At 48.8% G+C, this 26,894-nt stretch overlaps 2 protein-coding genes and 1 pseudogene across 6 annotated transcripts in view; 2 read left to right on the plus strand and 1 right to left on the minus strand.

Moving 5' to 3' along the window:
- Positions 1-10,787: 10,787 nt before the first annotated feature.
- Ficd (FIC domain protein adenylyltransferase) lies at positions 10,788-17,708 on the plus strand. Of its 4 annotated transcripts, XM_087198433.1 has the most exons (4): positions 11,103-11,277; positions 12,389-12,488; positions 13,766-14,123; positions 14,978-17,708. In XM_087198433.1, exons 3-4 carry the CDS (start codon positions 13,823-13,825, stop codon positions 16,051-16,053), a joined length of 1,377 nt encoding a protein of 458 aa, XP_087054559.1. In that variant the 5' UTR covers positions 11,103-11,277; positions 12,389-12,488; positions 13,766-13,822; the 3' UTR covers positions 16,054-17,708. The 4 variants fall into 4 exon arrangements, with proteins under 4 accessions (XP_004843680.1, XP_021112980.1, XP_021112978.1 ...); XM_004843623.3 differs by lacking the exons at positions 11,103-11,277; positions 12,389-12,488 and adding an exon at positions 10,788-10,887; XM_021257321.2 differs by lacking the exons at positions 11,103-11,277; positions 12,389-12,488 and adding an exon at positions 10,792-10,898.
- LOC101712465 (putative G protein-coupled receptor 160) lies at positions 12,495-13,749 on the plus strand (annotated as a pseudogene).
- A 1,024-nt stretch (positions 17,709-18,732) lies between the features above and the next one.
- The window catches only part of Sart3 (spliceosome associated factor 3, U4/U6 recycling protein), a 32,529-nt gene continuing 24,367 nt past the window's right edge, over positions 18,733-26,894 (minus strand). For both annotated transcript variants that reach the window (XM_013071714.3, XM_004843624.4), the window contains exons 15-19: positions 26,435-26,600; positions 23,421-23,875; positions 22,578-22,730; positions 21,454-21,644; positions 18,733-20,149 (exon numbers count right to left, since the gene is read on the minus strand). In XM_013071714.3, coding sequence (XP_012927168.3) covers positions 19,972-20,149; positions 21,454-21,644; positions 22,578-22,730; positions 23,421-23,875; positions 26,435-26,600 — 1,143 coding nt within the window. In that variant the 3' untranslated portion in view covers positions 18,733-19,971. The remainder of the gene's footprint in view (positions 20,150-21,453; positions 21,645-22,577; positions 22,731-23,420; positions 23,876-26,434; positions 26,601-26,894) is intronic.

Genomic DNA, 26,894 nt, shown 5'->3' on the forward strand with positions numbered 1-26,894 from the left:
ATGTTGCTTGGGTTGGCTGCTGCCTGAGAAAGGCGGAAGTCATTCTAGCAGGAGTTTCTCCAGCAGGGGGAGTCCCAGACCAACTCAGCAGTCCCAGGACAGGCGTGAGGGACTCACAGTGAGTCGCTCCCGCTCAGACTCTTGCTCCCTGGCACAGCAGAGGACTCTGATGGAAACACTGATGTGGACCCCACTGGGAAGGCTGAGCTGCCCCCAGCTAACGTCAGAGAGGGGATCCCTCTTTCTGTTCCTCCACCTGAGGGTCCCAGCACCTCTCACAGCATGAAGAGCAATGACTCAGCCTCACCAGGGGAAACAAGAGCAAGTCCAAGCCTGTGCCACTGGACAACTATGGATAATCCACCTCCCTTTGCTCTTCAGAGTGTAGAACTGGCTTGGAACAATGCCCCTCCATCTGGCTGCACAGCTAGCAATGAGGCTAGTTTGCTTCTGCCTCTTCTGGTTAGTACACTCTGCTCAAAAATGCTTGCCAACTTGATTACATGTGCTCTGGCCCGGCCTCTCCAACAAGGCACACTGTGGGCATTCTGGGCCCTCAGCCCCCTCGTAGCCTGTTGTGTTCAGCAAAGACAGGGACACAGCTGTCATCCCATGTGATGGATTAACTAATGGTCAACTTAGAATGGCCAGCTGAACCGAGTCAGCATGGTTCTGGGCATGGAAGACCCACCAGAGAATTGTTCCCAATGGCATAAAAGGAGAACTGGAGGGGAATATCGTATGCTGTTGATTTTCCTGGAGAAGCTTGCCGAACCTCATTTTCCTGAGGCAAACTCAGCTGTTCGCTTTGTCAGAGGAGCTCAGAGCTCATGATCTCGCTGTCACCAGGGATGGCTGCTGTGAGGGAGCTCTGGTCTTCGCCTTGAGTGTCACTTCCTGCCTCCAGTGCAGATCCCTCAGCCTGGTGGCACAGACCCTTCACCCTCCCGGCGCAGACTTTCTAGCTTCCACCACTGGCCTTTGGGCCTTCCCAGTGCAGATCCTCCATACAGACCTGCATGAGACATTGCCATGGGCTCTAGGCCTCTGGCTGGACTCATGGAGGACATTGCCTTGGGCTCTACACCTTCAGCTGGATTTGTGTGGGACAGTGCTGGGATCCAGGCCCTCAGCTGGGTTCTTTGGGTCTCTAGTTTGTGGACAGATCTCTTGCACTCCTCAGCATTTGACTTTTTGGGCGAATATTATAAAATAATCCTATAAATTATGTGTCCTGTATTAAATCTATTCCCTTGCAAACCATGACTACAGCACCCCATTCCACACAATCTCTTTTATTTTTAATTTTTATTTATGTATTATTTTTCTGGCAGTGCTGGGGATGGAGCCCAGACCTCGCACACGCTAGGCAAGTATTTCATCTGTAAACTACACCCACTGGCCTTTTGAATTTATTTTGAGATAGGGTCTTGCTAAGTTATGCAGCCTGGCACTGAACTTGTGATCCTCTGAGTAGGTGGGATATACGGGTAAGTGTACACTGTGGCAGGATCCACTTGATCTAACACAATGTTGGCACTCTTCCACCCAGAGGTGCCATCTGTCTTCCCACCCCGTGAATTCACCAGGACTTTTTCAAGTGCCTCATCCAACGGAATGCAGCAGAAGAAATGCCATGCAACTTCCAAGGACAGGTCACAAAGCACAGCACACCATTCCTCCCTCGAACCCATCCTCCTTCCTTCCTTCCCATTTCTATTCTCCCTCCCCTTCCCCCATCCCCCCTTTACCTTCCCCCCTCTATGTCTTGGGAGCCCTAAGTCAATCCCATGACCATGCTGGTGAGAGTCCAAGAGAGCAGAGACGCCCAGGCCCCCTCTCTTTGTTTTAGTCTGCAGCCACCATATACAGGAGGAACCTTCAGAAGGTCACAGCTTCCAGCCTTCAAGGACAAGTAGAGCTGAGACAAGATGACCCTGCTGAACCCTACCTGTCTTAGTTACTTTTCTCATTGCTCAAATACTCAACACCCAGAAGTTAAAGGAGGAGAGGTTTATTTAGCTCACAGTTTGTAGAGGTTTCAGTCCAAAGCAGAGTGGATGGCAAACAGGCATCAAAGAGGAGAAACAGTTCATGGTGGACAGAAAGTAGCGAAGCAAGCAAGGGACCTTAGCAGCATCTTTCTGCCCCTTTTAGACTCTACCCAGGCACCCAGGATTATGGCAGTGCCAAACCAATCAGTGGACTGATTTAGTCACCACACACCCTTAATCCCAGCATGACATACTCTAGATTCAGCCACCTCTGAAAAAGCCCCACCTATGACTGCATGAGGCTTTGAGGGGACATCTAGACACAAACCCTAACACGACCCAAGTTACACATTCATTGCTATTATTTTAAACCACTAAGCTCCACTGCAGCTTGTTATTATGCATGACAAATGGAATAATCCCCAAAGCTAATGTGAGGTTCAATGTCATCTGCTTACTAAATGACTTAGTCTATTCTTCCTGTGTTTCTCTCACCACAGTGGATTAAAGGGTCCTGTAGAGAGTTAGCTGTATACTCATAGGGTCGCATGTGCACACCCTCTGTATGTGCTTCCTAGGGCCCAAAACGAAAATGCACAGCCCCACAGTGTGGAAGCCAGAGGTCTGAAGTCAAGGTGTCCACAGGGCTGGCTCCAGGGGTCTATGAGGCAGCCTCTGTTCCAGGTTTCTCCCTCACTTCTGGAGGCCTCCAGCGCTCCTTGGCTTGTCCATGCCCCTTGTCTCCCTATGTTGTCACACCCTTCCTCTGTATCCATCCCTTGGAGTCCAAGTTTTTCCTCTTCATAACAACAAGGTCATATTGGACTAGGATCCACTTTAAGGAACTCATTTTAATTTGATCATCAGTGAAGATCCTATTCTTAATCAGGTCCCATCCACAGGTCCTGGGGAATCGAGGCTTCAATATACTCTGCAATGCATGGCGTATATGTGTGCCTAGCAGAGTGTGCACCAACTCTGGCCCTGGACAAATCATTTTGTTTCACTGGGCTTCTGTTCCCTCATCTGCAAAGTGACTCATAGCATTACCTACCACATGGGACCTCAGAAGGATTCAACAAAACCACTTATTTATTCAACCAACATGAGTGCCACTCCTGTGACCTGTCAGCAGAGGGCGCTGTAGCTGCAGCAGTGGGCAAGACACAAACCAGCTGTCCTCAGAATTTAGGAGACAGGCGCTCCAGAGACATTTTATATTTTTTTTAAAAAGTGCAAGCCAGGCATGATGGTGCGCATCTGTAGTCCCGCCACTCTGGAGGCTGAGGCAGGAGGGTCACCTGAGCACAGGAATTTAAGACCAGTCTGGGCAATATAGCAAGAACGCATCACAGAAAAGAAAAAAAAAAAAGGAATAAGTAAAATAACAGAAAGTAGAGAGTGAAATATTTCTAAATGTGTTGTTTATGGATGGCAAATAGAAAAATGATCCAAGTTATAGCCTCTGCAGAACAGTTGCATGAAGTAAATGAGGTGGCTCTAAGGGAATCCTATAAAAAGAGGAAAAGTAAACAGGTCTGTAACCATGAGTTAATTGCCTCATGGGAGGCTCACAGCATGGAGCCTGGCACCTGCCGAAAGCTTCCCTGACCTGACCATAACTCTCCCCAAACTAAGTCGTGAGAAGGATCCAGCTCCATGCCAGTGTGACGTGCATCCAGCCACGCTCTCAGGGGCGCCGCTTCTCGCAACAAAGCCTCAGAGCAGGCAGGGGGCTGGAGAAGAACAGGGAAGGCCAGGCTGGTGGCTGCAGAAGAACTTGCTCCCCTGCACTAATGTTACTGCTTCTCCCCAAGCCCATGAGTTGCTCTCCAAGAGAAGGGAAACAGCTTTGCCAGACAAACTACCAAGAGCATTAAGGGGGCACAGACTAAAAATGCTGCAAGGAGCCAGTTTGCAAGACTACAAATCACGTGATTCCATTTATAGCAAATGTCCAGAATAGAGAAATCTATACAGAAAGTAGCTTGCCAGGGGGTGGGGAGGAAGGGGCTTGAGGAGAAAATGGCAGAGGACAGCTAGAGGGTATTGGTTGCTTTGGGGGGCAATGAAAATGTTCTAAAATTGTGGTGATGGTTTCAAAATTCTGTGAATATACAAAAAAATCATTGCAACATATACTTTAAATGGCTGAATTGTGTGGTATGCGAGTTATACCTTTTTTTTTTTTTTGGTATGGGGGATTGAACTAGGGACCTTGCGCTTGCAAGGCAGGAGACAGAACCACTGAGCTAAATCCCCTGACCATGAATTATATCTCAATAAAGCTGGGTTTTTTTTTAATTTGCCTTGGCTCTAAACTTATTTCTCTGGTTCCTCTACAGACTCCAAAGCCGCCACCATTTCTCTGATTACAGCTGCACTCATGTCGCAATAATTTTTTAAAGAGTATTTCCTCAACACCTGAAATAAACTGTTTGATATCTGGCCAAAGCCCTCCTAGGAATTCTTATCTCTTTAAAAGAGAAAAATGAGTATTAAAAGCTTGGCTTTCTTGGCCAGCCAGGCACCCATGTTAATTTCCACAGCTCCACGTTACTATGACAACAGAGAGCTTCCGTGAGAGCTCTCGGAACGCATCAAAGAAACCAAGTAGTTGGACCCAGGGAGGTCCGCACCCCTCACCCAGCAGCCCCCAGGCCCCGTCGACCCCCTGTGAGATGAAGTAGAGGAAGCAGAGAGAGGAAGTTATAGGTAGGGCCTTCTCATGGGCCCCACCCCATCCTGGCCCAAGGACCAATCTGAGTCACTGGCCCCATGCAGGAAGCAGAGAAAGTGTTAGTCACATCTTTTAGAGGCTGTGATCTAAAACAGCATCAGCACTGGGCACCTGAGTCGGTCTCCATGTCAACAGGACCATATTTTTAGGCAGGAGTAGGCGGCTTTTCGGGCCAATGAGAGTAGTTTGCTGGAAAATGTTAGTCGCACAGCTGAGGAAAGGCAGTGGCCTCACCCCTGCAGAAGCCCCCTGCCTCGAGGTCCCTGCAGACTCAGCCACATGACACCCAGGGGGCCTGAAGTCCATGCTGCCAAGTAGTTAGGCGTCATTGTTGGGACCAAGAAGGGAAGGGGCCAGGAGTATAGGGCAGGAGCCTCCAAAATGGCAGACTCATCTTCTGATGAGCCTCAAGCCCCTCCCCCTTACACTGTACCGTGTTGTGGCCTGTGCCCATCAATTCTGATTGTCAACTTGACTGAATTTAAGAGACGCCTGGCAGGGTGACCGGATCGTGGGGTGCTACACGTGTCAGTGGATTAATCCACTGATGTTCATTGCTGAATGTGCTGTTAGGAGGTGCGGAGCAGTTGGAGGTGCGTCACTGGGGCCTGTATTTGGAGGGAGTCTCTCTGCCCCTCTCACTCTTGCTCTTCCTCTGTGTTCTGCTTCCCTGTCACCATGAAATGAGCAGCTTTCCTCTACCACACCCTCTGCCATGGTGTTTCTACCTTGGAGCCAACTGACCATGGACTGAAACCTCTGAAACCATGAGCCAAAAATAAAATCTATCCTCCTTTTAAATTGTTCTGTTGGGTATTTTATCCAGCAAATGGAAAGCTAAGACATGACCAACAGAATGGAGCAAAGGTGACAGGGTGTGACTTTTAAGGCTAGATCATAAAAGACCTCACATTCTTGGATTACTCTTGCTGGAAGCAGCAGGCAGCGATATTGTTAGGACAAGCAAGAACCTCTACGGAGTGATCCTACAAGGGGAGGAACTGGATCTCCTGGCCACCATCCTTGGGAGTGAGCCAGCCCTGGCCCATCAGACACTATAAGCCCACACAATATCTTGACTGTAATCTTAACAGACTATAAGCTAGAACCATCTGTCTAAGCTGCTCTCAGATTCTTGACACAAACATATGTAAGCTAATGTTTATTGCTGTTTAAGGCACTAAAAATGCAGGAATTATTTGTTATACAGCAATGGATGACTAACACAGAGTGGATGCAGATGAATCTGGGATGGCCAGAAATTGTCTTGAGAAGAAAAGATGACTTATAAGATTTTCCCTTCCCTGCTCCTGTCTCCTACTCTCAAAGCATTATTATGCAAGAAAATGATGTGTTGATGGATAGGGAGTCTGGAGACTTAGAATTGTAACTTGGCTCAGTCCTTGGCCTCTGTCAGACTCAGTTTCCCCACTTGTAACTGAAGACTTAAAAATATAACTGCTAACTCTATAATCTTAAGGTCTTAAAATGGTTAAAACCGTTAAGTCTCGAGTCAGGAAGACTGGTTGTGAATGACAGCGCCACCTGTTGGCTTGCTGTGTGACCTCAAGCTAATTACCTCGGTTGCTCTGAGCCTCAGTTTCACCTTCCATAAAGTAGGTATAATAATATCTCCTTATAGCATTGTTACAAAAAATCAATAAAATTATATCTATCAGTCACTTAGCACACAATAAATGATCAATAATGACATAGTATAGGGGTATGATGATGTCCACATACAGCTCAGATACGGGAGGATCAGAGAGGTTGAGGGCTTCATTGGTCTAGATCAGAGCCCAGGTATGCAGGTCTTTTTCAAAACTCTCCAGATGATTCTTTGAGACACTCTGTCCTAGAAAAACATCCACACATGTGCCCTACAATTATGCAGCAGTTGCACTGCAATGCTGTTTGTAACAGAAAAAGATTAGAAATTATCCAAATGCCCATCAACAACTAAGCAGGAAATAAATTGCAAGTGGGACACTACACAGCAGTGTAAAATGAATGAGCACTCTGTGTATTGATATCCACAAAAATCTCTAAAATGTAATTCTAAACCAAAAATGCAAAAGGATACATAGAGTATATACATGTCAAAATATGTAGAACATCATTATATATTATTTAGAAATATATACATATGAATCAAAGAAAAGATATATATGGAAACAATAACATCATTCAAGATGACACTTTTGGGTAAGAAGGAAGGGCTGTGGGGGAGGGGAGGAGCTTTATGTGGCTTCAGAGCTTTGGGTATGTGGTACTTCTTAAACTGGGTGACAGCTACACAGGTAGTCATTGTATTACCTATGATTTTTGGATGTCTGAAATGTTTAATCATTTAAAATAGATATCCATGCCAGGAAGGGTTGTGCACACCTGTAATCCCAGCTACTTGGGAGGCTAAGGCAGAAGGATCACAAGTTTGAGGACAGCCTGGGGAACTCTGTGAGGGCCTGTCTCAAAATAAATGTTTTTCAAAAGGGCTGAGGATGTAGCTCAGTGGTAGAGCACTTACATGGCATGTGTGGGGCCATGGGTTCCATTCCTAGCACCACAACAAGGGGGAAAGGGAGGCAGAGAGAGGGAGACATTTCTGGTAGAATTCTAGATGGGTATTCTTTTCTTCTCATTGTGTGTGTGTGTGTGTGCACGTGTGCATACATGTGTGCCTCCCTGTATATCTATGATGATCTCATCTTGCTGTTAAGAAATAAAGTAGGTTACTTAACAGAAAAGCACTTACGCATCATTTTTTGGAAGTTCTCTTTTCCCCAAAATGACTTGCTCTGAAAACAAGTTATTTGCTTCTGTGTTTGAAAATCCTGGTAAAAATTAATTTGACACAGCATGACATGCAAAGCATTCCGAGGCCAGAGCAGAGGCCATCAGCCCAGGGACATTTATATGAGGTCCCCAAGACCCTGTCCCTTGGGGATGTCTCACAAACTGGGTCCCATGCTGGTAGGTACAGGGAGACTCAGTCAGGGAGAGACAGGGGGAGGATTAAGATAGAACGAGGGGAAAAAACCCAGGCAGGCTGGGAATGAGAGGAAGGTATGAGTGAGGACGGCAGGAACACGAATGGCTTCTCTTCTTTTAGATGAAGTTGAGAAATCGTGGAGCCGACCCAAGGCAATACAGCCTCATGTTGGGGAGTTTTGTTTCTTCTAAGCCATAGCATCCGCCTCTGCTTGCAAGAAGTGCTCAACTGTTGTTCTTTAAAGCTGCAGAAGGCTGTTGTGTTTTGTTTTATTTTGCGTAATGGACACATTTCCCATGCAGCCACTTTCTAGGTTCTTTGTCATGTGTCAAGGTAAGCTTTTAGAAAACTCCTCCACGGACCACGGAGAGGTAATTTCCTCCTAATACAGAATGCTTAAGATGGAGAAAGCCAACTTTTCAGTGTCGCTTCAGGAACCATATTTTCTTCATTCAACACAGCTGAATGCAGACAAAAATCAAGAAAGAAAATTGAGTGTAGTCACCTGACAAGGGGATTGAAGAAGAGACGCGAAGTCAAGTGAATTAGCGCCCCCTGCTGTCCACAGACCGTGGCGCGATCCATTGCTGAGCAACTCATCTGTGTTTCTTCCTGTGTGAACACCACCTTCCCCACCCATCATAAAAGTCTAAAACAGGGCTGACAATCTGGCAGGCCCCAGTAGCCAGCAGGCAGACATGCCCACTGTTTAAAAATCTGGAGATTCTGCTAAAAAAAATCCAAGTCTGGCCTTTCTTTTGAAAAATTGGAAAATCTGTCCACTACAGATGGGGGTGCAACCCACCATAAGAAATGTGGGCTAGAGCTGAGAAGCTGCTGTCCACTTTGGACGAAAATTCATCACACTCCCCTCCTCTCCCTGCTGTCTCACACCCAGGCAGTTTTGCTTATGAGCGGTTCCTGTGCAGCCTCTGGATTTGCTCTCAGTGGCCTAAGCTGCATAAAGAGTTTATACTGGTGTCCTAAGAAGGAATGAAGGGAGGAGGGTGTCTTTAAAACATATATATATATATCTTCCTTTATTCCTGTGTGTGGACAGAACTCCACGGCCCAGTGGTACCCAGCTCCGTGAAATTAAGTGACTTGCCCAAATTGATGGGCTTTGCAACTGAATGGACATTTGTCTGACCCCAGAGCGGCCCTGTCTTCTGCTACACCAACTGTGTCCACCTGCCAGCTGCACAGGAGTTCCTCCTCTGGGGAAGGTTTATACAACAATGACTACTGGGACCATCAAAAGTGAAATTCAGAGGACTCCAAGACAACAATGTACAAGCCCTCTGTTCAAATAATTAAAAACAAGCCATCAAGAGAACTACTATCCTGGTGTTATTTCTTAAAAACTCCAGAGTTTTTCCTGCATTAGAGGTTTCAAATTCAAGCCAACAACATTCCTTCAGCATCCATGCTCACTGTGGAGGGCTGGGAGTCGAGGTAAATGGACCCAGTCTCAAGGGCACCCAAGAGCCAAGGCTGGGAACTGTACGCTCCCTCACTTTTAAGTGTCTCCCAGTGTCCTTCAGGACCACATGCCTCTGGTCATCAGCCCCAACTCCAGCCTGGCCCGGACCCCACATCTTGTGCCTCGCTAAACTAGAATCAGAATGAGACCTATGCGAGGTATGGGGGTCTCTCCCCAGTGATCGGAGCCACTGGGCAGCTCTAGTGCTTCCTTTTGCAAACAAGAAATACAGCAGCAACGATCTGTGTCCCATCTAGAAATAACTGTGCACAGGTGATACTCCTTGAGCATGTGCTCTGGGCCAGATGCATACTCACACAAATTCCTGCGTTTACTGAAAAGCAAACGGGGATCAGCAAGGCTGAATCACCTGCTGGATGCAACTGGCCACAAGCACTGATCCCGGGATGTGAACCCGCAACTGAGGGGCTCCCTGTGTCATGTGAGGGTGTATCCAAAAGCATCAAGCCCTCTGCAAATCCCAAACTGGAGGGCAAAAGCGAAGTAGGCTCTTTGTCCCCATCTTACTGGTGGCATAATGGGGCTGGATTAACTGGCTCAAGAACAGACTGCAAACGGCAAAGTCTGAATCTGAGCTCTGATTGTCTCCAGAATCTGTTCTAATATTTTAATAATCTTAGCGTTTCTGGAGTGTGTCCCTACATGTTCAATTCCATGTCTGTGGGTTAAGATGGAGGTTTTAACTTTGCTTTAAGGAAAAATCCATCTCAGGAAACCAAAAGTACCAGCCAGGCCCTTCTCAAGAGGATGCAAATTAGCGTGGTGCCTCACAACTGGAGTCAGAGGCAGGAGGATCACAAGTTCAAGCCCAGGGCCGGGGATTTAGCTCAGTGGTTTCACCGCCTGCTGCGCAAGCGCAAGGACCCGAGTTCGATCCCCGGTACCAAGAAAAACAAAACAAAACAAGTTTAAACCCAGCCTGGGCAATTTAACGAGACTCTGTCTCAAAATATAATAATAATAATAATAATAATAGGGCTGGAGTGTGGCTCAGTGGAAAGGTCCTGAGTTCAATCTTTAGTACTGCAAAAAGGAAAACAAAAATACACACGGAAGAAGTACGTGAAACAGAGATGGGGAGAGCAAAGGAAAAGGTGGCGCAAAACTGACCGCATAGGGCAGAGTCTAAAAACAAGGGCTGCGAAGTCAAGACCAACAGAGGAGCAAGGTGACCATCAGCAGTCTCATTTTACACCTGAAGAAACTAAGGCACACGAGAGCAGCCCCGGGACGAGGAGACTTGAGGTAACAGTTCTGCTGTTTGGAGATGAGAGTTTCCGAGCCTGACACCAACGCAGCCCTAATCCCGCACCCACGCCCAATTTTCTGCGCGCGTTTCTCCCACAGGTGGCCTAGACCCCGCCCCTAGTTGCTTATTGGCTACTTCCGCCACGAGACCAACCCAAAGAGACAGCCAATGGGAATGGCCCACGGCGCGCCTTTCTCGAGGAAACCGAGGTCAATGCGGAAACCCGGAAATGCGAAGGACGGACAGGCAAGGAAAGCCAATCCGCTACGACAAGGATGTTGGGCTGTCCAATGGAGAGCCGTGGAGGGCGGGGCCAGAAGGCGGACGGAGGAAGAGGTCTGGGAGCCTGCCGCCAAGGAGTAGTCCTCTAGCGCCCGGAAGGCGGCGGGAAGGCTCGGCGCCGTCGCGGTGAGGAGAGGGTGAGCCCGCGGGGCTCTGGAGGGTTCGGAGAGGCCGCGAGCCCTGGGCGGGGTTTCCAGAGAACCGGTTCTGCAGATTGACTTTCTTAGAGCGGTCCTTTGACCTCTCCAGGCCTCAGTTTACCCCCTGCTGAGGAAGTAAAGGCCGAGGCGTCTTCCGGAGCACACTCCTCCCTGGCATCTGCATAGTCCTTGCCTTTACAGCTTGCTCGAGCCTCCTGTTCTTCGGGAAGCCTCTAGGCCACCTGTACACCCACAGCACACCCAAGCCGTTTCAGATGTCCTGTGGCCGCCGGCCGGGCTCGTGGACAGCCCCGAGCCCTGTCATCTGTCAAGCGTTTCTGGACCAGAGCGGCCCAGAGCCCCACTTAGTAATAAGGTGATTTAGACCTGGGTCCTCTGGTTTCTGATTCTTTGGTTTCATGCCTGCCTTTGTTTACTGGCAGTGGGCCTTCTGCAATTTAAGTTGCCCTGTTAGTGCCTCAGTTTCCCTCATCTGTAAAACGGAACTATAAGTAGCTCTTTCTTCATAGGGTGCTGTGAGGCTAGCACCCAGCTCGGGGCACAGCACACCATAGGTGCCCAATAAATGCTTATTGTTGGCATCATGGTACTTGCACACCTGGCCCTCCACTCCCTTTGCAAGTCCCAGCACATGCTTGTGGGCACTGAGGTAGAGCAGCCACCCACTCTGGCCAAGGCCTGAGTTCCTTTTGAGATGCTTAGCTGCCCAACCTCTTGTTGAGGTCCTTGGTAGACAGGCCAGGAAAGGAAGGCCACAGAGGGACAGCCTTGTGGGCTTTGCAGCTGAATATCAAGGTGAGGGGAGGAAGAGGCAGCCGCCCATGCAGAAACAGGCTGCTGGGCAGTCGCACTTATCAAAGGACAGGCCTTAGAGCCATTCCTCACCTGGGTGTGTACATATGTTACGTCCCAAACGCCAGGTGTTCAGAGGCCACAGAGATTTCTGTTGAAGAGGTGTGCTTTAGAGCCTTGGGGTTCCTGCCTTCAGGTTTCTTTTGCTTTCTGGGTGACTTTGGGCAAGGGACTTCACTTCTGTGAGCCTCAGTTTCCTCATGGGCAGAGGGGAGTGAAAACATCAGCTCAGTCAGCTATTGAAGATCACAGGAGACATGTGTAGGTGTTCAATGCAGGGCCTGGCATGCAGTAAGTGCTCAGTAAACATTGGGGAGTAGACGGTGACCTTGCGGCCGGCTGGGTAGGGTCCCTGGGCGGGACGCGGGGGCGCGAGCTCCCAGTGGCTTCTACTGGCGGACTCCGGAGGAAGGTGCGGCCTGAGCCCCGCGAGGAGTGCCAGCAACTCAACTTCCAGAGATAACCCACACCAGCAAAGGATAGCTTACATAGCATTTTGGCATAGCAAAATGAAATGCAAGGAACCAACAGTGACATAATTAAAGGCAGCAAAATCAAAATAGGATTATTGGTTAGGAAGACTCTGGAGAGACTCATCTGGTCATTCCATCTAGGCCTCCTCCAAGCATCACACCACTTGGCAGTCGTCAAGATTGGCAGCTATGCTTCTGTGTCCTTGTACCACGAACCTGTGATGGAACTTTTTCAGATAAGGTCAAGTTAAACTATAGTATGTGAACGGAAAATAAAGTGAAGCAGTGTTTTATCATGTATTTTCCAGCAGGTCTTCTTGAAATTTAAAAATATGACACCCTTTTCTTCAGACAGATGCTCTTTTCAGAACCAGTTACATCAAACGAATCAGCCTCTAGATGCTACTTTTCTGTTGTTCTTGATCGTACTTGGGAAAATATTACTAAATATCCTCACGCTAGGAATGAGAAGAAAAAACAGCTATCAAAATTTTATGGAATGTTTTTGTGTTTCATTAGCATTTGTTGATTTTTTTATTTTTGGTAAGCATTTCCATTATATCCTATTTCAGGGATTTTGTACTTTTAGGTATTAGGTTTACTAAATACCGTATCTGTCTTTTTGCGCAAATTATTTCCTTTACTTATGGCTTTTTGCATTATCCAGTCTTAGTATCTTGTATAGATTATTGCCTGAATTTCTCTAAACTCACCAAGCTATCATCTAAATGTCAGAAGGTGTTTTATTTCTTTGCAGTAATTTTGATTTGGATTTCAGTCCTTGCTTATGTTTTGGGAGAACCAGGTATCTACCAAAGCCTGAAGGCACAGAATATTTCTTACCAATGTCCTGTCTATGTCAGCATTCAGAGTTACTGCCTGTCACTTTCCATGATGATAATTTTATTTATGGCTTTTATAACCTCTTGGTCAGAAGTTATTGCCTTGGTACAGGCTATTTAAATAACTTCCTAAATGAATGAGCCTATCTTGTATTTTCCTTCTTCATCCCTCCCTAGTTACATTGTAAACTCTAAAAGAATACTCTTGCCCAAGCTCATTGTCTGTTTTCTTGGTACCTGGTTACCATTTGTACTGCTTCAGGTATTCATTCTTTTACTTAAAGTACAGATTCATGCATATATTGAATTGAACATTCCCTGGTTGTACTTTGTCAATAGTTTTCTCATTGCCACCATTTGTTAGTTTAATTGTCACAAGCTTTATTTAAGAAATACCTCATTACCCATAGATCCATTTGTCAACTGGAAATGCTGCTTCATTCCACTTACAATGCATAATTTTGGACAGATTGAAAAGCCTATATCAATAATAATTTGTTAATTAAAAAAAAAACATTGGGGAGCAGCAGCATGACTTAAATCATCTCTCCTCTGAGCTGGCCCCTCTCCCCAGGAGAGCCACTCCTTGCCTTCCCCACTGCCTGGTCCCCAGTGTTTAGGTGTGAGGAACATGTCCTCTTCCCTGCCTAACTCTCAGAATTCTTGTTTCCTTCAGATCCTGCTCTTCCTCGGCTAACGTGGACATGTGCACGGGGCCCAGCCCTGAGTCCAGATGATGTTCGTGCCGATGGCTTCAGTGATGGCAGTGACTGAACCGAAATGGGTCTCCGTCTGGAGCCGTTTCCTGTGGCTGATGCTGCTGAGCATGGCGCTGGGGTCGCTGCTGGCCCTGGTGCTGCCACTGGGAGCCATGGAGGAACAGTGCTTAGCCATACTCAAAGGCTTCTACCTGCTCAGGAGCAAATTAGACAGGGCACAACATGCTGCCACCAAGCGCACCAGCCCCTCCACAGAGCTCAGTGTCACCTCCAGAGAGGCGGGGCTGCTGGTGGTCAAGACCAAGGCATCTACAGGTAAGACAGACTGGCCGTCCCGCCTCGGTGCTTGCCGACTGGACACATATTTGCAGGATGGCTTGCTGTGTCCTGCAGGGCAGTACAGTGGTGAAGTCAGCCCTGAGGTCCCAGTCTAGACAAGCCAACAGGTGCCTGAGACACAGATGTGGTGATAGGAAGTACAGTGTGCTGAGGAGCTCACCACCAAGACTCCCTGCAGGAGGCCTGAGCTGAGCCCCAGTTGTAAGTAGGTGTGACCAGAGGGGAAGGGCAAGAGAGGAAGAGTGTCCTAGGCGGACACCAGTGTAAGAGAAGACCTGGGGACACCCAAGGAACTCAAAGAAGTTGTGAGTGTGTGGCTGACCGATGCCAGGAGAATGGGGCTGGGAAAAGAGGGCTGGACCCGGAGCAGGTTCCTTCTCCTCCTCTGGAGCGTCCCATGTGCATGGCAACATGGGGAACGGCAACCTGAGTCCCAGCAGCACACACACACGCCCCATGTGTGACACCAGACGTGTCTCCAGACATTTCTAGATGTCCCCTCGGGGGCAAAATTGAACCACTGGGTTTAAACAGGAGAGGGCAACACAGTAGGGAAACCACAGGGACAGGAAACGCCTGGACCCTGGACCCTCCTATATGGCAAGGGCGTGGGGAATAGCCTGGGACACAGGGAGGGTGACCGGCACAGCACACCACACCACAGGGCTGCAGGGCACAGTGGCACTGGCTGTGGTGTGAACACAGTGCGGCTGAGGCTGGGGAGGTGAGCTGATCCTGGTGTCCTGGGACACCTGCCCGGGGACAGCGCCCCTGGACATCCTTTGCCGCCCCACCCTCCCTCACTGACAGGCTGCGTTGGCTCTCTCTAGCAGGCAGACTGGAAGCCAAAGCAGCTTTGAACCAAGCCCTGGAAATGAAGCGCCAGGGCAAGCGGGAGAAAGCCCACAAGCTCTTCCTGTATGCACTCAAGATGGACCCGGACTATGTGGATGCACTCAATGAGTTCGGCATCTTCTCAGAAGAAGACAAGGACATCGTCCAAGCAGATTACCTGTACACCAGAGCGCTGACCATCTCACCCTTCCATGAGAAAGCACTGGTCAACCGGGACCGGACGCTGCCGCTCGTGGAGGAGATCGACCAGAGGTACTTCAGCATCATCGACAGCAAGGTGAGGAAGGTGATGTCCATCCCCAAGGGGAACTCGGCGCTTCACAGGGTCATGGAGGAGACATACTACCATCACATCTACCACACGGTCGCCATCGAGGGCAACACCCTCACACTCTCCGAGATCAGGCATATCCTGGAGACGCGCTACGCCGTGCCAGGGAAGAGCCTGGAGGAGCAGAATGAGGTCATCGGCATGCACACAGCCATGAAGTACGTCAACACCACCCTGGTCTCCCGCATAGGCTCCGTCACCATCGACAACGTGCTGGAGATTCACAGGCGGGTGCTGGGGTACGTGGATCCAGTGGAAGCTGGCAGGTTTCGCAGGACCCAGGTACTGGTGGGACACCATGTCCCTCCCCATCCCCAGGACATGGAGAAGCAGATGCAGGAGTTCATACAGTGGCTCAACTCTGAGGATGCCATGAACCTGCACCCGGTGGAGTTTGCAGCCTTAGCGCATTACAAACTCGTCTACATCCACCCTTTCATCGACGGCAACGGGAGGACCTCGCGCCTGCTCATGAACCTCATCCTGATGCAAGCAGGCTACCCACCCATCACCATCCGCAAGGAGCAGAGGTCCGAGTACTACCATGTGCTGGAGGTCGCCAACGAGGGCGACGTGAGGCCTTTCATCCGCTTCATCGCCAAGTGCACTGAGACCACCCTAGACACTCTGCTTTTTGCCACGACTGAGTACTCGGTGGCACTGCCCGAAGCCAAACCCAACCATTCCGGGTTCAAGGAGACGCTTCCCGTGAAGCCCTAGCCCTGTCTGTTCTCCCTGTGCAACCAGAGAAGCAGGGGGACGGGATCCAAGAAACTTAACAGTTCTAGAAACCTTTAAATGTTCATTACCTCCAAAAATTTTTTAGTCAAAGAAAACTAAATTATTAAGCCTTGTATCTAAGATAACTTATACTTCAGCAAAGTTATTTATTTTCTTTAGAGCAAGCAATGTAGTGTGTCCGCTGTGGCGCTGCCAGTGGCCGCTGTGTGAGAGGTGGCCCCACACGCTTGGAGGCACCAACACTCTGACCAGAACCAGGGTTCTGGAGCAAATTTGCACTTAGGTGAGGGAAGGAGGCCAGAGCAGTAGGACAAGGCCCAGAGCCACTGGAAAAGTGACTCCAAGTCTTTCTCTGGGGAGGACCTGTCCCAGTTCTGAGAAATGTCAGCCACTTTCAGGTCTTTGTGCCCCTGCCACTGTATTCGCGTGGTGGCCTTTCCTGGTAGAGCCAAGCTTTAAGCTCTGAAGTGAGTGTTGACGTTCCTAGTTAGATACCTTATCTCCAGGAGGACCCTCTGAGCCATAACAGATGCGGGTGCCCAAGGCTATTTTTTCACATGAGACTATTTTTCTAATCAAGGAGAGGAGGGCAGCCAGCTTGGTTTTCTTTGTGTAGCAGTGTTGCCCTTGCCCTTCATTTGCAGCAATGCAGACCAGATGTTTTCATCCAAAGCAGTGATGGCGAACTTTTTAGAGCTTTTAGTGATAACAAACAGCCCACTGGCATGCATGCCATAGGTTCACCACCACTGATGTATAAGTTCTCTGGGTTCATCGCCCAAAGCTGCATCATGCTGCAAAGCCGGTCTGCCCTCAGCTCCCACTGTTTTCTGGAGGTGAAGTTCCAAAACCCAGCTGAGAAAGACACCACATCACCCCAAAGCAACAATCTGATAATGAATTAAAACCAAGTAAACACCTCTGACCGCAGCCAGTGTGTCCCTTTGTTTAGCTGCATCCACCTGCTGTCCCTGCACCACCTTGCACAGCCATCATACTGTCCAGTGTGCCCCTTCGGGAAGCGAGATTGTCTTTGAGTGGCCTTATTTTTCTAGCGTCTTGTAGAATGATAAAATGTCATATATAAAATGGCCAGGTTTCTAAGTTGTCATCTTATGGAAACAGGATCTTTCAATCATTTATGGCACAAGGACCAGTTCAACTGCTGCTGTTTAGTCAGAAAGGCAGGAAATCACTAGTTTCCCTTTCCCTTTGGTGATGCTTCAGTGATGTTGACCATACTCAAAGTGGTGTCATGTCTTTGATTTTTACATATAGTTCCTGATGGTCACAAAGTCTCTACTTAGATGTGTGTATTCAGTTACTTGTTTGTGTAAGTGGCAGATTTCAGAGTCACTTTGTGAAAGGTTAAGAAAAATAAGTGAGAAGCTGTATGAAATGGCTCCAAATGATAGTTGCTCAAACCTGAATAAAAAATGTTCTCATAGTGGATGCTGCCGTGAGGCATTTCTTAAACCTGAGCTCTTCTGCTGTCTTGGTTCTATAAGCACAGTAAGGAGGGCCAACAGGTGTGCTCACTTTGTCCTTTAGTGAGAGAATTTGCACTTTAGTTGTACGTGAAGGATATTATTAACAAGTTACTGATTCTAATAAAGTATTTTATTATATAAACATTTGAGGTTTTTCTGTCTTATTCAAGAGGCATTTCCATCTGCCCGAAGAGCTACAGGGGAACTCTGAACTGTCACCTTACTACATATAGTTCAGGGGAAAGAACAGATCCAAGATGGTCAGCAGGCAAGCAAGATAAATCTAGCTGCCTAAACTGCCTAAGTTAATGGGGCTGAATTACTGATTTTTTACTAAAATTCAAAAAATTTTTTCATGTTTCTGTTGACCATCAGTTCTTGATTTTCTGGGAAAATATACCTAAACCCACATGTATATTCCAGGAAGCCCATTTCTAGAAGTCAGAACCCTACACATAAATTTAGGATCCTGCTCGAGTCTGAAAAAATTCACCCCTGTCACAGCCCATGTTGAGGGCATAAAGTCACTGGCCAAAAAGCCAAAGAACAAAACAGTTCTTGGGGCGTAGGAAAAGGAAAGCCACCTTAACCTGCACTGGGAGGAAATGCACATGGATCTTCAGTGCCAGGCCAAAGGTCACAAGTCACAGGTCACAGGCTCCCTCCGAGCCAACAACTAGTGCTCCAGGGGGATCCTTCCAACACTCACTGGCAGAGCATAATCCAATGGTGACACCTAGAAAAAGTGTTTTATGCTGGGGGCCAGGGATTTAGCTCAGTGGTGCCACCGCCTGCTTTGCAAGCACAAGGTCCTGAGTTCGATCCTCCAAACCAAAAAAAATGTTTCACGATGAAAAGAAAGATGAAGGGAGAGGAACCTACATTTTAAAAGATTTAAGAAGCTTATCAACTGGTGATCATTTACAGGGAGGAAAAACTGGTATTAGACAATAGGAAATTGAGATCTGACTGACTAATTAGACGTAAAGGTATTACTGCTAATGGTTCTGTAAAACCGCAGCCGTGGAGTCCTTATCACTTAGGGACACATGCTCCATGTCCCTGGCTGGGTGGCCCTGGCTGAGTGCTGATGTCCCTAACACATGGGAAGGAGGTGGGCGGGCAGCAACAGTGAGATGGTCCAGGAGTGAGGATTGCCAAGGCTCAATGATAGGCACGTAGGAGTTTATTTTATGGTTGTCTACTTTTTTATGTGTTCAACGTTTTCCATTAGAAAATGTTACGTTTAAAAAGAAATTTAAGAAGCTGATTGATGCACAGAAACTGAAACTTACAAAACGGATAAATGAGATAATTTCCATGACATACACAAGGATTCCCTGATGTTTTTCTCTGAAGTGCCTTTACAGTTTTCCCTACTGACCTGGCAATGCTGATTTCAAAGTAACAAATACTTGATCAAAGAGGTAAAAAACCTTAAAAAGCTGAAGTAAGTGTCAAATGCTGTAATTTGAAGTTTAAAACTGAAGATACATCACTGCTGAAATAATTTAAACCAAAGTGACAACAGGATTTGACTTATAAAATTCTATTTACACAACTTTTAGGTAAAGCAAGGTACACCCATTTCAAACCACTTGGGAATACCTGAGTACCACTGGGGAAGACGTTTTTTAAGAGAACTTCGGTTTAATAAACAAAGCTAAACATTTTGAAATTGAAGTTTGCAGTTGACATGGCATTTAAACAGAACCAAAGGAAAGAAACTCAACATTTAGATAAAATACAGATCACTACTCACTAGGCAAAGAAAATGGTCCACAGCAGGGGGCACTCAGAATCCCTATATAAAACAAGTGTCGCCAAACGTTCTGCTTGTAGGAAACATAAAACAGCAGTCGATGTGTCATTTACAAATACATAATAGAAAAACGCACAACCTCCTTGAACAAAAATCACCGATATTTTTTATGTGACCCCCCCCACCCCACCTTGACTAAAGTAGGCCATTCTGGTGAGTCACTAGCATCTCCCATCTCATCTTTCATCTTTTAAAAATTAAGCGTGATGGGCACAGGAGCTGCGCAAGATGTGAGAGAAGTGTCTTATAAACAGACCCAAAAGCATTGGAACAAGTGCATCTCAGAAGCCGTGTTCCAGTGTCACTTCTGCTCCTCACTCTTCAAGACACAAAATGTGCTGGGCTAGCCACCCTGGGCCAGCCTGGGGAGCGATCATCCTCTCCGCCTGCCCTCAATGTGAGGGAGCACTCATCTCTCTTTACTTGGAACAACCTTTCTCTTTCTGTCCCTTTCTGTCTGAGCCACAAGAGTCCCTAGGAGCCCACAGATGCTGCACCAGCCCTTCTGTCCCCAGGGTGCCACTGGGTAGTGGGTGGTCTGCCTGGCCAAAGTGAAGTAAGGAATTTCCTGTCTCAGGGTCCCATTCACTTTCTCAGAAGCAACTTGGCAAAGTCAGCATTGGACATCTTGGGTGCCTCGCTGGCTGTGGAGGTGGCGCCTGCTGGGTGTGGGCTGGGGCCATTCTCCGCCTGCACAGAGGCAGTGGTCGGTCGTTGCAGGGCACGAGGTAGCAGAGCGAGTTGGGTCCTTCCCTTCCCACGCCTGGAAAAGAGTAAACACTGAAAGTACCTTTCCCAGTAAGCACTCGTGGCCATGGCTTCATTGTGAAAACAAGTCAGGACAGTTTCAAATTATCCAAAATTGGATGAAAAATAAAGAACAGAGGGGCCGGGGATTTAGCTCAGTGGTTCCCCTGCCTGCCTTCCAAGCGGAAGGACCCGAGTTTGATCTCCAGTACCCAAAAAATAAATAAATAAATAAAATAAAGAACAGGAAGCTGGGAATGCATCCCTAGATAGCAGATAAGGTGAGGAGAGCTCTCCTGGGTCACATGCAAAGTCTGGGGTGGATACAGGACTAAGACCTGAACATGTTTGTTTAAATTGACAAAGCGCTGAAATGACAAAGAAAAAGGAAACTGGGTAACTTTCCCTCTGGATCTGGTGCTCCATCAAACTGCTTGCCTTAGGCCTGAGACAGAATGGTTGGGAAAACCAAAGAGAAAACTAGAAGTGGATCCAAATGCAGCAGGGTGGTATATTTGAACACTGGTTCTCAAACTTTGCTGTTCATTAGGATTACTCCTAGACCTTTGAAAAATTCTTATGTCCCAGCTGGAGAGGATGCAGTTCAGTGGTAGAGTGTTTTCCTTGTATGTATGAATGTAGAAGTCCTGGGACCAATCCCTGGCATTGTTTTTTTAAAAAATTCTGATGTCTTGGGCAAGAGAAGTAGCTCAGTGTTGAAGCACTTGCTTTACCTGGGTTCAACTCCCACCACAAAAAGACAAAACAAAAAGAAAAAGAAAAAACAGGAGAGGAGCAATGAGACAGCCCCTCTGTCCTTGGCTCTGGCTAGTAAGTAAAAAACACTTCAACAAACTGCCTAGTTCACAATTTTGGCATGGACCAACCCTGTGTAACAGTCACAAAGAGTGGGCAAAGAAGGCTGGCATTTTTCAGCCCCACCAAGTAACCATGCCACTTCACTGCCTCATCCCTATCAAAGTGAAAGCGAAGGCTTTATAGGGATTACAGCCCCAGCTACAGAATGGCAAGCATGCAGTTGTCAGGTTTTGTATTACACACAAATTAAGCAGCAAAGTGGAACTTAAACTAGTAACTGCCATAAAAAAATTACCTTACATAAATGACAGGTGCCAACTGGCTTACGCCCTCCTGGGACTTGCTCCGGACCCCAGGACCCAGGAGAACCACACAGGCCACACAAGGAGCAGCAGGCCCTAGCTTTCTCATTCTCACCCACAGCACTACTGGAAAACTACTCCACCCTGGGTGATCCCTCCACGGCCAGTGCTGGCCCAAGACTAGCACACAAACACTTACGCTCCATACATCTGCCGCGGCACTAGGGGACCGCCTGGTGCTTTCCTGACCTCTGGCTTCTCTGGAACTTTCCTCTGAGGGGGATTGCTGATTGCCACTTTGATGACATTCTCTTTAATAGTCATGCCATCCATCTTCATCACAGCCTGTGATGCCTGGGATTCATTTTCGTACTCCACATAGGCCAGGCCCTGAAAGGGGAGATCCAGAGCCACTCAGATGCTACAGACCCACCCAGGACGCCACCTCCTCACATAGGCAAGAGGCCTGGCTTCCCTGGGAAAGCTACCAACCAGGCACCCCCACCACCACTGCCATGCTCTGCTCACAGGTTTACTCCCTGCTTCCTTATGGCTGTTTCTAACATCCCAGAGCCCTTCAGGGTCAGCATCCTGTGTCTGCTCCAGAAGAAGAAAGGAGAGAGATGGAAGATCAGTTTGAGTGCAGCAAACACCTGAGGCGGTGGCCTGCACAGAGGGCAAGTGGCCCAGGGGTGCCCAATGTCTCCTGGCCTTTGGCCCCTCCGGAGAACAGGGTAAAAGGGAATCCAAAATCATGCTTAAAACAACACTACTCAAATTGTGGTGCAAAAAAGCCAGGCACAGTGGCATATAACTATAGTCCCAGCTACTCAGAGAGAAAAGCAGGGGAACCACTTGAGGCCAGCCTCAAGAGTGAGACCCTGCCCCCAAAATAAAACAATGTGGTACACAACGATTTAACAGGACATGGGGGGCAAGGGGTGTCAGGTGGAAGGGCCTAAAGAAACTGGCTCTAAGTCCAGCAAGGAGTCTAGGGACAGCAGAGATGACTGCAGCACAGGGCACCCCACCTAAATGTCCTCACCTCTGGCCACAGTGCTGACCCCAGGCCCAGGGGTCCACACTGTGGGCCTGTAAGTTTTGACAATTTTCCAATCACCTTATTCTTTTTTAGTACAGTTAGCTACAAAAGATTTATCTGATTCAAAATGGAAGTGGAGCAATGTGCTTATTTTTCCATTAAATTATCATTTGTTTCTTAGACAAACTACGAACCCACTCTAGCACTAAATAATCCCTGAGCAATGTAGAAATGAGTCCGCCTGACCTAGGAGACCAGGCACCATCTGCACGAGTGCTGACCTTTGGTTTGCCAGCCCGGTTGGTGACCAGTCTGAGTTCCTTCACAGTCCCATGAGCCTTACAGATGTCTTCTAGCTCCTCCTTCGTGCAAGAGAATGGCAGGCCCGAGATGAACAGCTTGTGCTTCTCCAGGGCAGTGCTGTACCGGAACACCTGCAGGAGAGGCCCGGACCCATGGTTTGGACACACTCAGCTAGGCGGCCATGGCCAAGCCTGGAACCACACTTGTTAATGGGGTCACCTGGGCAGGTCCCTTAACCTGTCCAGGCCTCCACCTCCTCCTTTAAAATGGAAAAGATAAAAGCAAACATTTGATTGCCTCTTGGCCTTTTGGCTAAGATCAAGTGTAAAAGCAAACATTTCAAGCCAGGTGTGATGGTACATGGCTGTAATTCTAGGACCCTGGGAGGCTGAGGCAAGTTTGAGCCCAGCCTGGGCAATTTAGCAAGACCCTGTCTCAAAATTAAAAAAAAAAAAAAAATGAAAAGCCTGGGGAAGTAGCTCAGTGTGAAGACCCTAGATTCAGTCTCCAGTACCAGGGAGAGCTCTGGAAAGGAGTCACTGAAGTCATATATAGCACATTTAGCATTCTCATGTCTCTCACTACTGAGCATTTCATGGCAAGTGGCCGCCATTACAATACCTAGCTTTATTATCAATACTCAGTCAGCCAGTGAAACCTCCAAGGGCCAAGCCACAAGTCAGACCTGGGCTCAGGCACAAGTGCAGCCTCCAGCGAGCCAAGCTATCTGCGGCTGGTGTGAACCAGGGTGATGCAGGGGAAGCGTTGTGAAAGCAGCTTCCCCCTGCCTCGAAAAAGGCATTCCTTGCCCCATGACATACCTTAAAATCAGGGTTTTTGCTCTTATCCACACAAGGGGAGACAAACATCGGCCTCCCTTCCACACTCTTCCGATCCAGCTCCAGGGCCTGAAGGGCTGACTTCTCATCCTTAAACTGCACATAGCAGTAGCCTCGGAAGTCGCCGCGGTTACTGAAGATGGGACGGATTTCCGCCACCTCCCCGCAGGCTTCAAAGAGTGGCCTGAGCTTCACCTCTGGCTCCACCATGCTGTAGGGCAGGTTGCTGACAAAGACAGTGATGCTGTCCTTACTGCTGTCGTGGGGCACCTTGGGCATGTCCCGCTTCAGGGCAGCCGCCTTCTCCTTCTGCTTTGAAGGGGTCTCAACATCCACAGCTGCATTTTTCCCAGCAAGCCCTGTGTCCTCTTCCATGCCTGCAGCCGGTCCACCTGGAGCCACACTGTTCTCTAGCCTTCTGCGTTTGGCAGGCTGCTCTGTGGGTTTCAAAAGAGAAGCAGCAATGGTCAGCGATTCCATCTCTTCAAGCTTGCATAGGGGCACAGTGAAAGCTCCTCCCTGCACTGGTCTGCAGGAGTGAGACGGACAGACACACGGAAGGGCAGGCGCCATGCCCCAGGGAGCTCTTTCACAGCTCTCCCAACCTGCACACCACTTTCTGGTCCCCAGCTATACTCCAGTACGTGGGCTACATCAAGGGGAAGTAATAACATAAACCCCTCCTTGTCCACTCTCCATTATGCAGGTCAGAGGTCTCAGACCCAGGCCCTCTCCTGCAAAGGCCACATAGCACAGGGGCAGGGCCTGCATGGAAACCAGCCCCCAGGTGACAGCTGGATGTGTATCACAGGCCACACTTTGGAAAGCATTTCCAAGGGTCTGTTTCCTTTCAATACTGTCCTGTGTCCAAGAGAACCCAACCATACTCTACTCCAAGCCACTTACCTGAGCAACCAGAGGGCACTGCCGAAGCTCAGGGGGCATCCATCCTGCACACAGACCTTGGCCACCCACCCACTGCTTCCCAGTGGAGCTGGGGCCCTCACACTGCAGGCAAGAGCACCCTGGGCTGGGCTTGGCTGGCCTGTGCCCCTGCTCCAGCCTCCTCCACCACTGTCACCATCCTTCTGCCGGGCATCTGAGCACAAACCCAACTCCGCAGCGCACAGAAAACACCAGGTCGTTCTGTGCCTCCATGCCTCACTAACATGACTCCACTCAGCGAAGCTCTCCTTCCGTTCTCTCCTTCCCTTCTTTTCTACTGGACGATCCTCACGGCCCCCCGTGCCACATGCTGTTCCCCACAGCTCACCTCATCTCCCACAGCCCTGACTACACACACTGTGGTCCCCAGTCCCACCCGCCTCACCACGCTGACCTCGGGCTCTGAGGGGATAAAGGCCACCAGGGTCGTCTCTGAAGGTCCCAACATGGCACACAAGGATGGGCTATTAAATGACTTCGCTGCTGCTCCCTCTGCTGACACAGACTAGGAAAACATTCTGAGTCCTTTAATGTCTTGAGACAATTCTCTACCCTGCCTGACTTTACTGAAGTGAATCTGACCCAGAACTGCCCGTCCCTGAAATTACATGGATGACAGAAACACAAGCTGGAAAATTCAATCAAGTGAAAATCACTCAAGCGAGGCAGGTGCCCATTCAGGGTGGCCTGAGCAGCGGTACAGTGACTGGAGCCCGGTTTGCACATGTGCAGTGGTGACAGGGACCCACCATGGGGTATGGGAGAGGACACCCAGGCAGGAGAGCCATGATGTGACAGCCTGGTGGAGGGGCCAGGGTGTCTGCAGCGCAGTAGCCAGCGCCAGGCCCTGGAACCCCTTCGGGTGAGAAGGTCGCCCACTCAGGAGGGAGCCAGGGATAGGCTGGTTCCGTCCACAGGAGATCAGCAGAAGTGACTGTGCTGAGGATAACTGAGCCAGGCTTCCCAAAGCCAGAAGAGGGTACCAGAAGTATCCCCAAAGCCCTCAGAGGGAGCAGGAATGCAGGTACTGGCAAAACCTCATGGTTTTCAACACATCAGAGGGCACAGAAGTAAAAGAGGGTGCAAACACTCCCTAGCTGCACACTCAGAGGGCCCAGAGCACAGCAGCTCACCGTGGCAAGCACACCCAGAACCCGCTAAGTACCACTCGCCACTCTAGGACCCTTGGAGAGAATGGCAGACTGCAGGGCTCAGTCACAGAAAACACAAGGCGAGCCTGGGGTACTGCATGTCTGAGGCTGAGGAAGCAACCCATCATTAGTGACCAGGTCAGACGGACACAGAAGCCTGTGTGAGGGCCTCCTGCTAGCCAAACTGGAGAAAGTACAGTGTCAATCTGTACAACTCTACTAACATTACAGATGTGAATAAGATGGGAATCCACAATCCATGATACAGAAAAACATGAATAATTTAGAAGCTCGATGAGAAATAAAAACTTCAGTTAAATACTTATCCAAAAGTGAAAAAGGAATTGTGCAGTGGAGGAACAAGGCAGCCACCACCTTGGTCGCAACCAATCTAAACCTCACCAGTACAGGGACACACTGAAACCACCTGTCACCCAATGAAATGCAACAAGAACACAGCATGACTCACACACTGCTCCTGCCACAGCAGCACGACCAGAGTCTAATCCCAAGGGACACAGCCAAACCCACACCGAGGGACATTCCAGAAGTAACCAGCCTGACCCCTGCAAGTGTCCAGGCCAGAAAAGTTAAAGGAAGACTGAGGCACGTTCCAGACTGAAGTAGAATCAAGGCACACCGGCTAAACACAATCGTGACCCTGAATTGAACCCTTCAACTACAAAGGACACTACTACTGGGAAAAACGGCAGGCCATGGGTGGGAGTTGAGGATTCGATGTGGGCATAGACAAGTGCTAAGGCGACTCTGACTGAGGAATGGCATCACAAAGCACACACCTTGATTATTCTCCAATGGGTAAGGAACATACAGCTCTCTGGGCTGTGTGTGCAGCCTTCTCTGTCAGTCTGAGACGTTTCTTTCTACAAAGCCTCCTACCTCCATCAGCATCACCCCACTCTTTCTCATCCTCCTCCTCTCTGGGCTTGTCTGCACCTCTGGGCTTTTTCTTCTTTTTCAGTGCCTTCTTCTCAGCCCGCACCCTCTTCCGCTGTTCAGCTTTCTCCTCTTCCTGCTGCACCAAGGCTGCTTCCTTCTCAGCAGCCTAGAAAAGTGGCAACAAGATGGGTCGCTGGGCGTGGTGGTGCTCACAATGCCTGTCCAGCTTGCGGTGAGATGAGAAGTGGAAGGGGAGGGGTGGGATTCACCAACCCCTGAGAAGAAGACCATGGAAAGGGCGAGGAGGGTGCTCACAACCACCCCACCACTGGACTCCCTCGGGCCTCTCCGGACTCTGCCCTCCAGTGTACCACAGGTTCACAGTGTCCTCCATCATGATTCACCAAGAGAAAGAAAAACTATAAAACTGAAGCCCACCTGGGTGTGCTGGTGCACGTCT

The sequence above is a fragment of the Heterocephalus glaber genome, unplaced genomic scaffold, assembly GCF_053883595.1.
Source record: "Heterocephalus glaber isolate CG9 unplaced genomic scaffold, H.glaber_assembly_v1.0 deba00001687, whole genome shotgun sequence".
Classification (NCBI taxonomy): Eukaryota; Metazoa; Chordata; class Mammalia; order Rodentia; family Bathyergidae; genus Heterocephalus; species Heterocephalus glaber.

Coding starts and splice junctions, on each gene's coding strand:
- Ficd (XM_004843623.3), top strand. CDS start 13,823: ATGATGTTCGTGCCGATGGCTTCAGTGATGGCAGTGACTGAACCGAAA. Junction 14,124..14,977: donor CAAGACCAAGGCATCTACAG/GTAAGACAGACT, acceptor GGCTCTCTCTAG/CAGGCAGACTGGAAGCCAAA.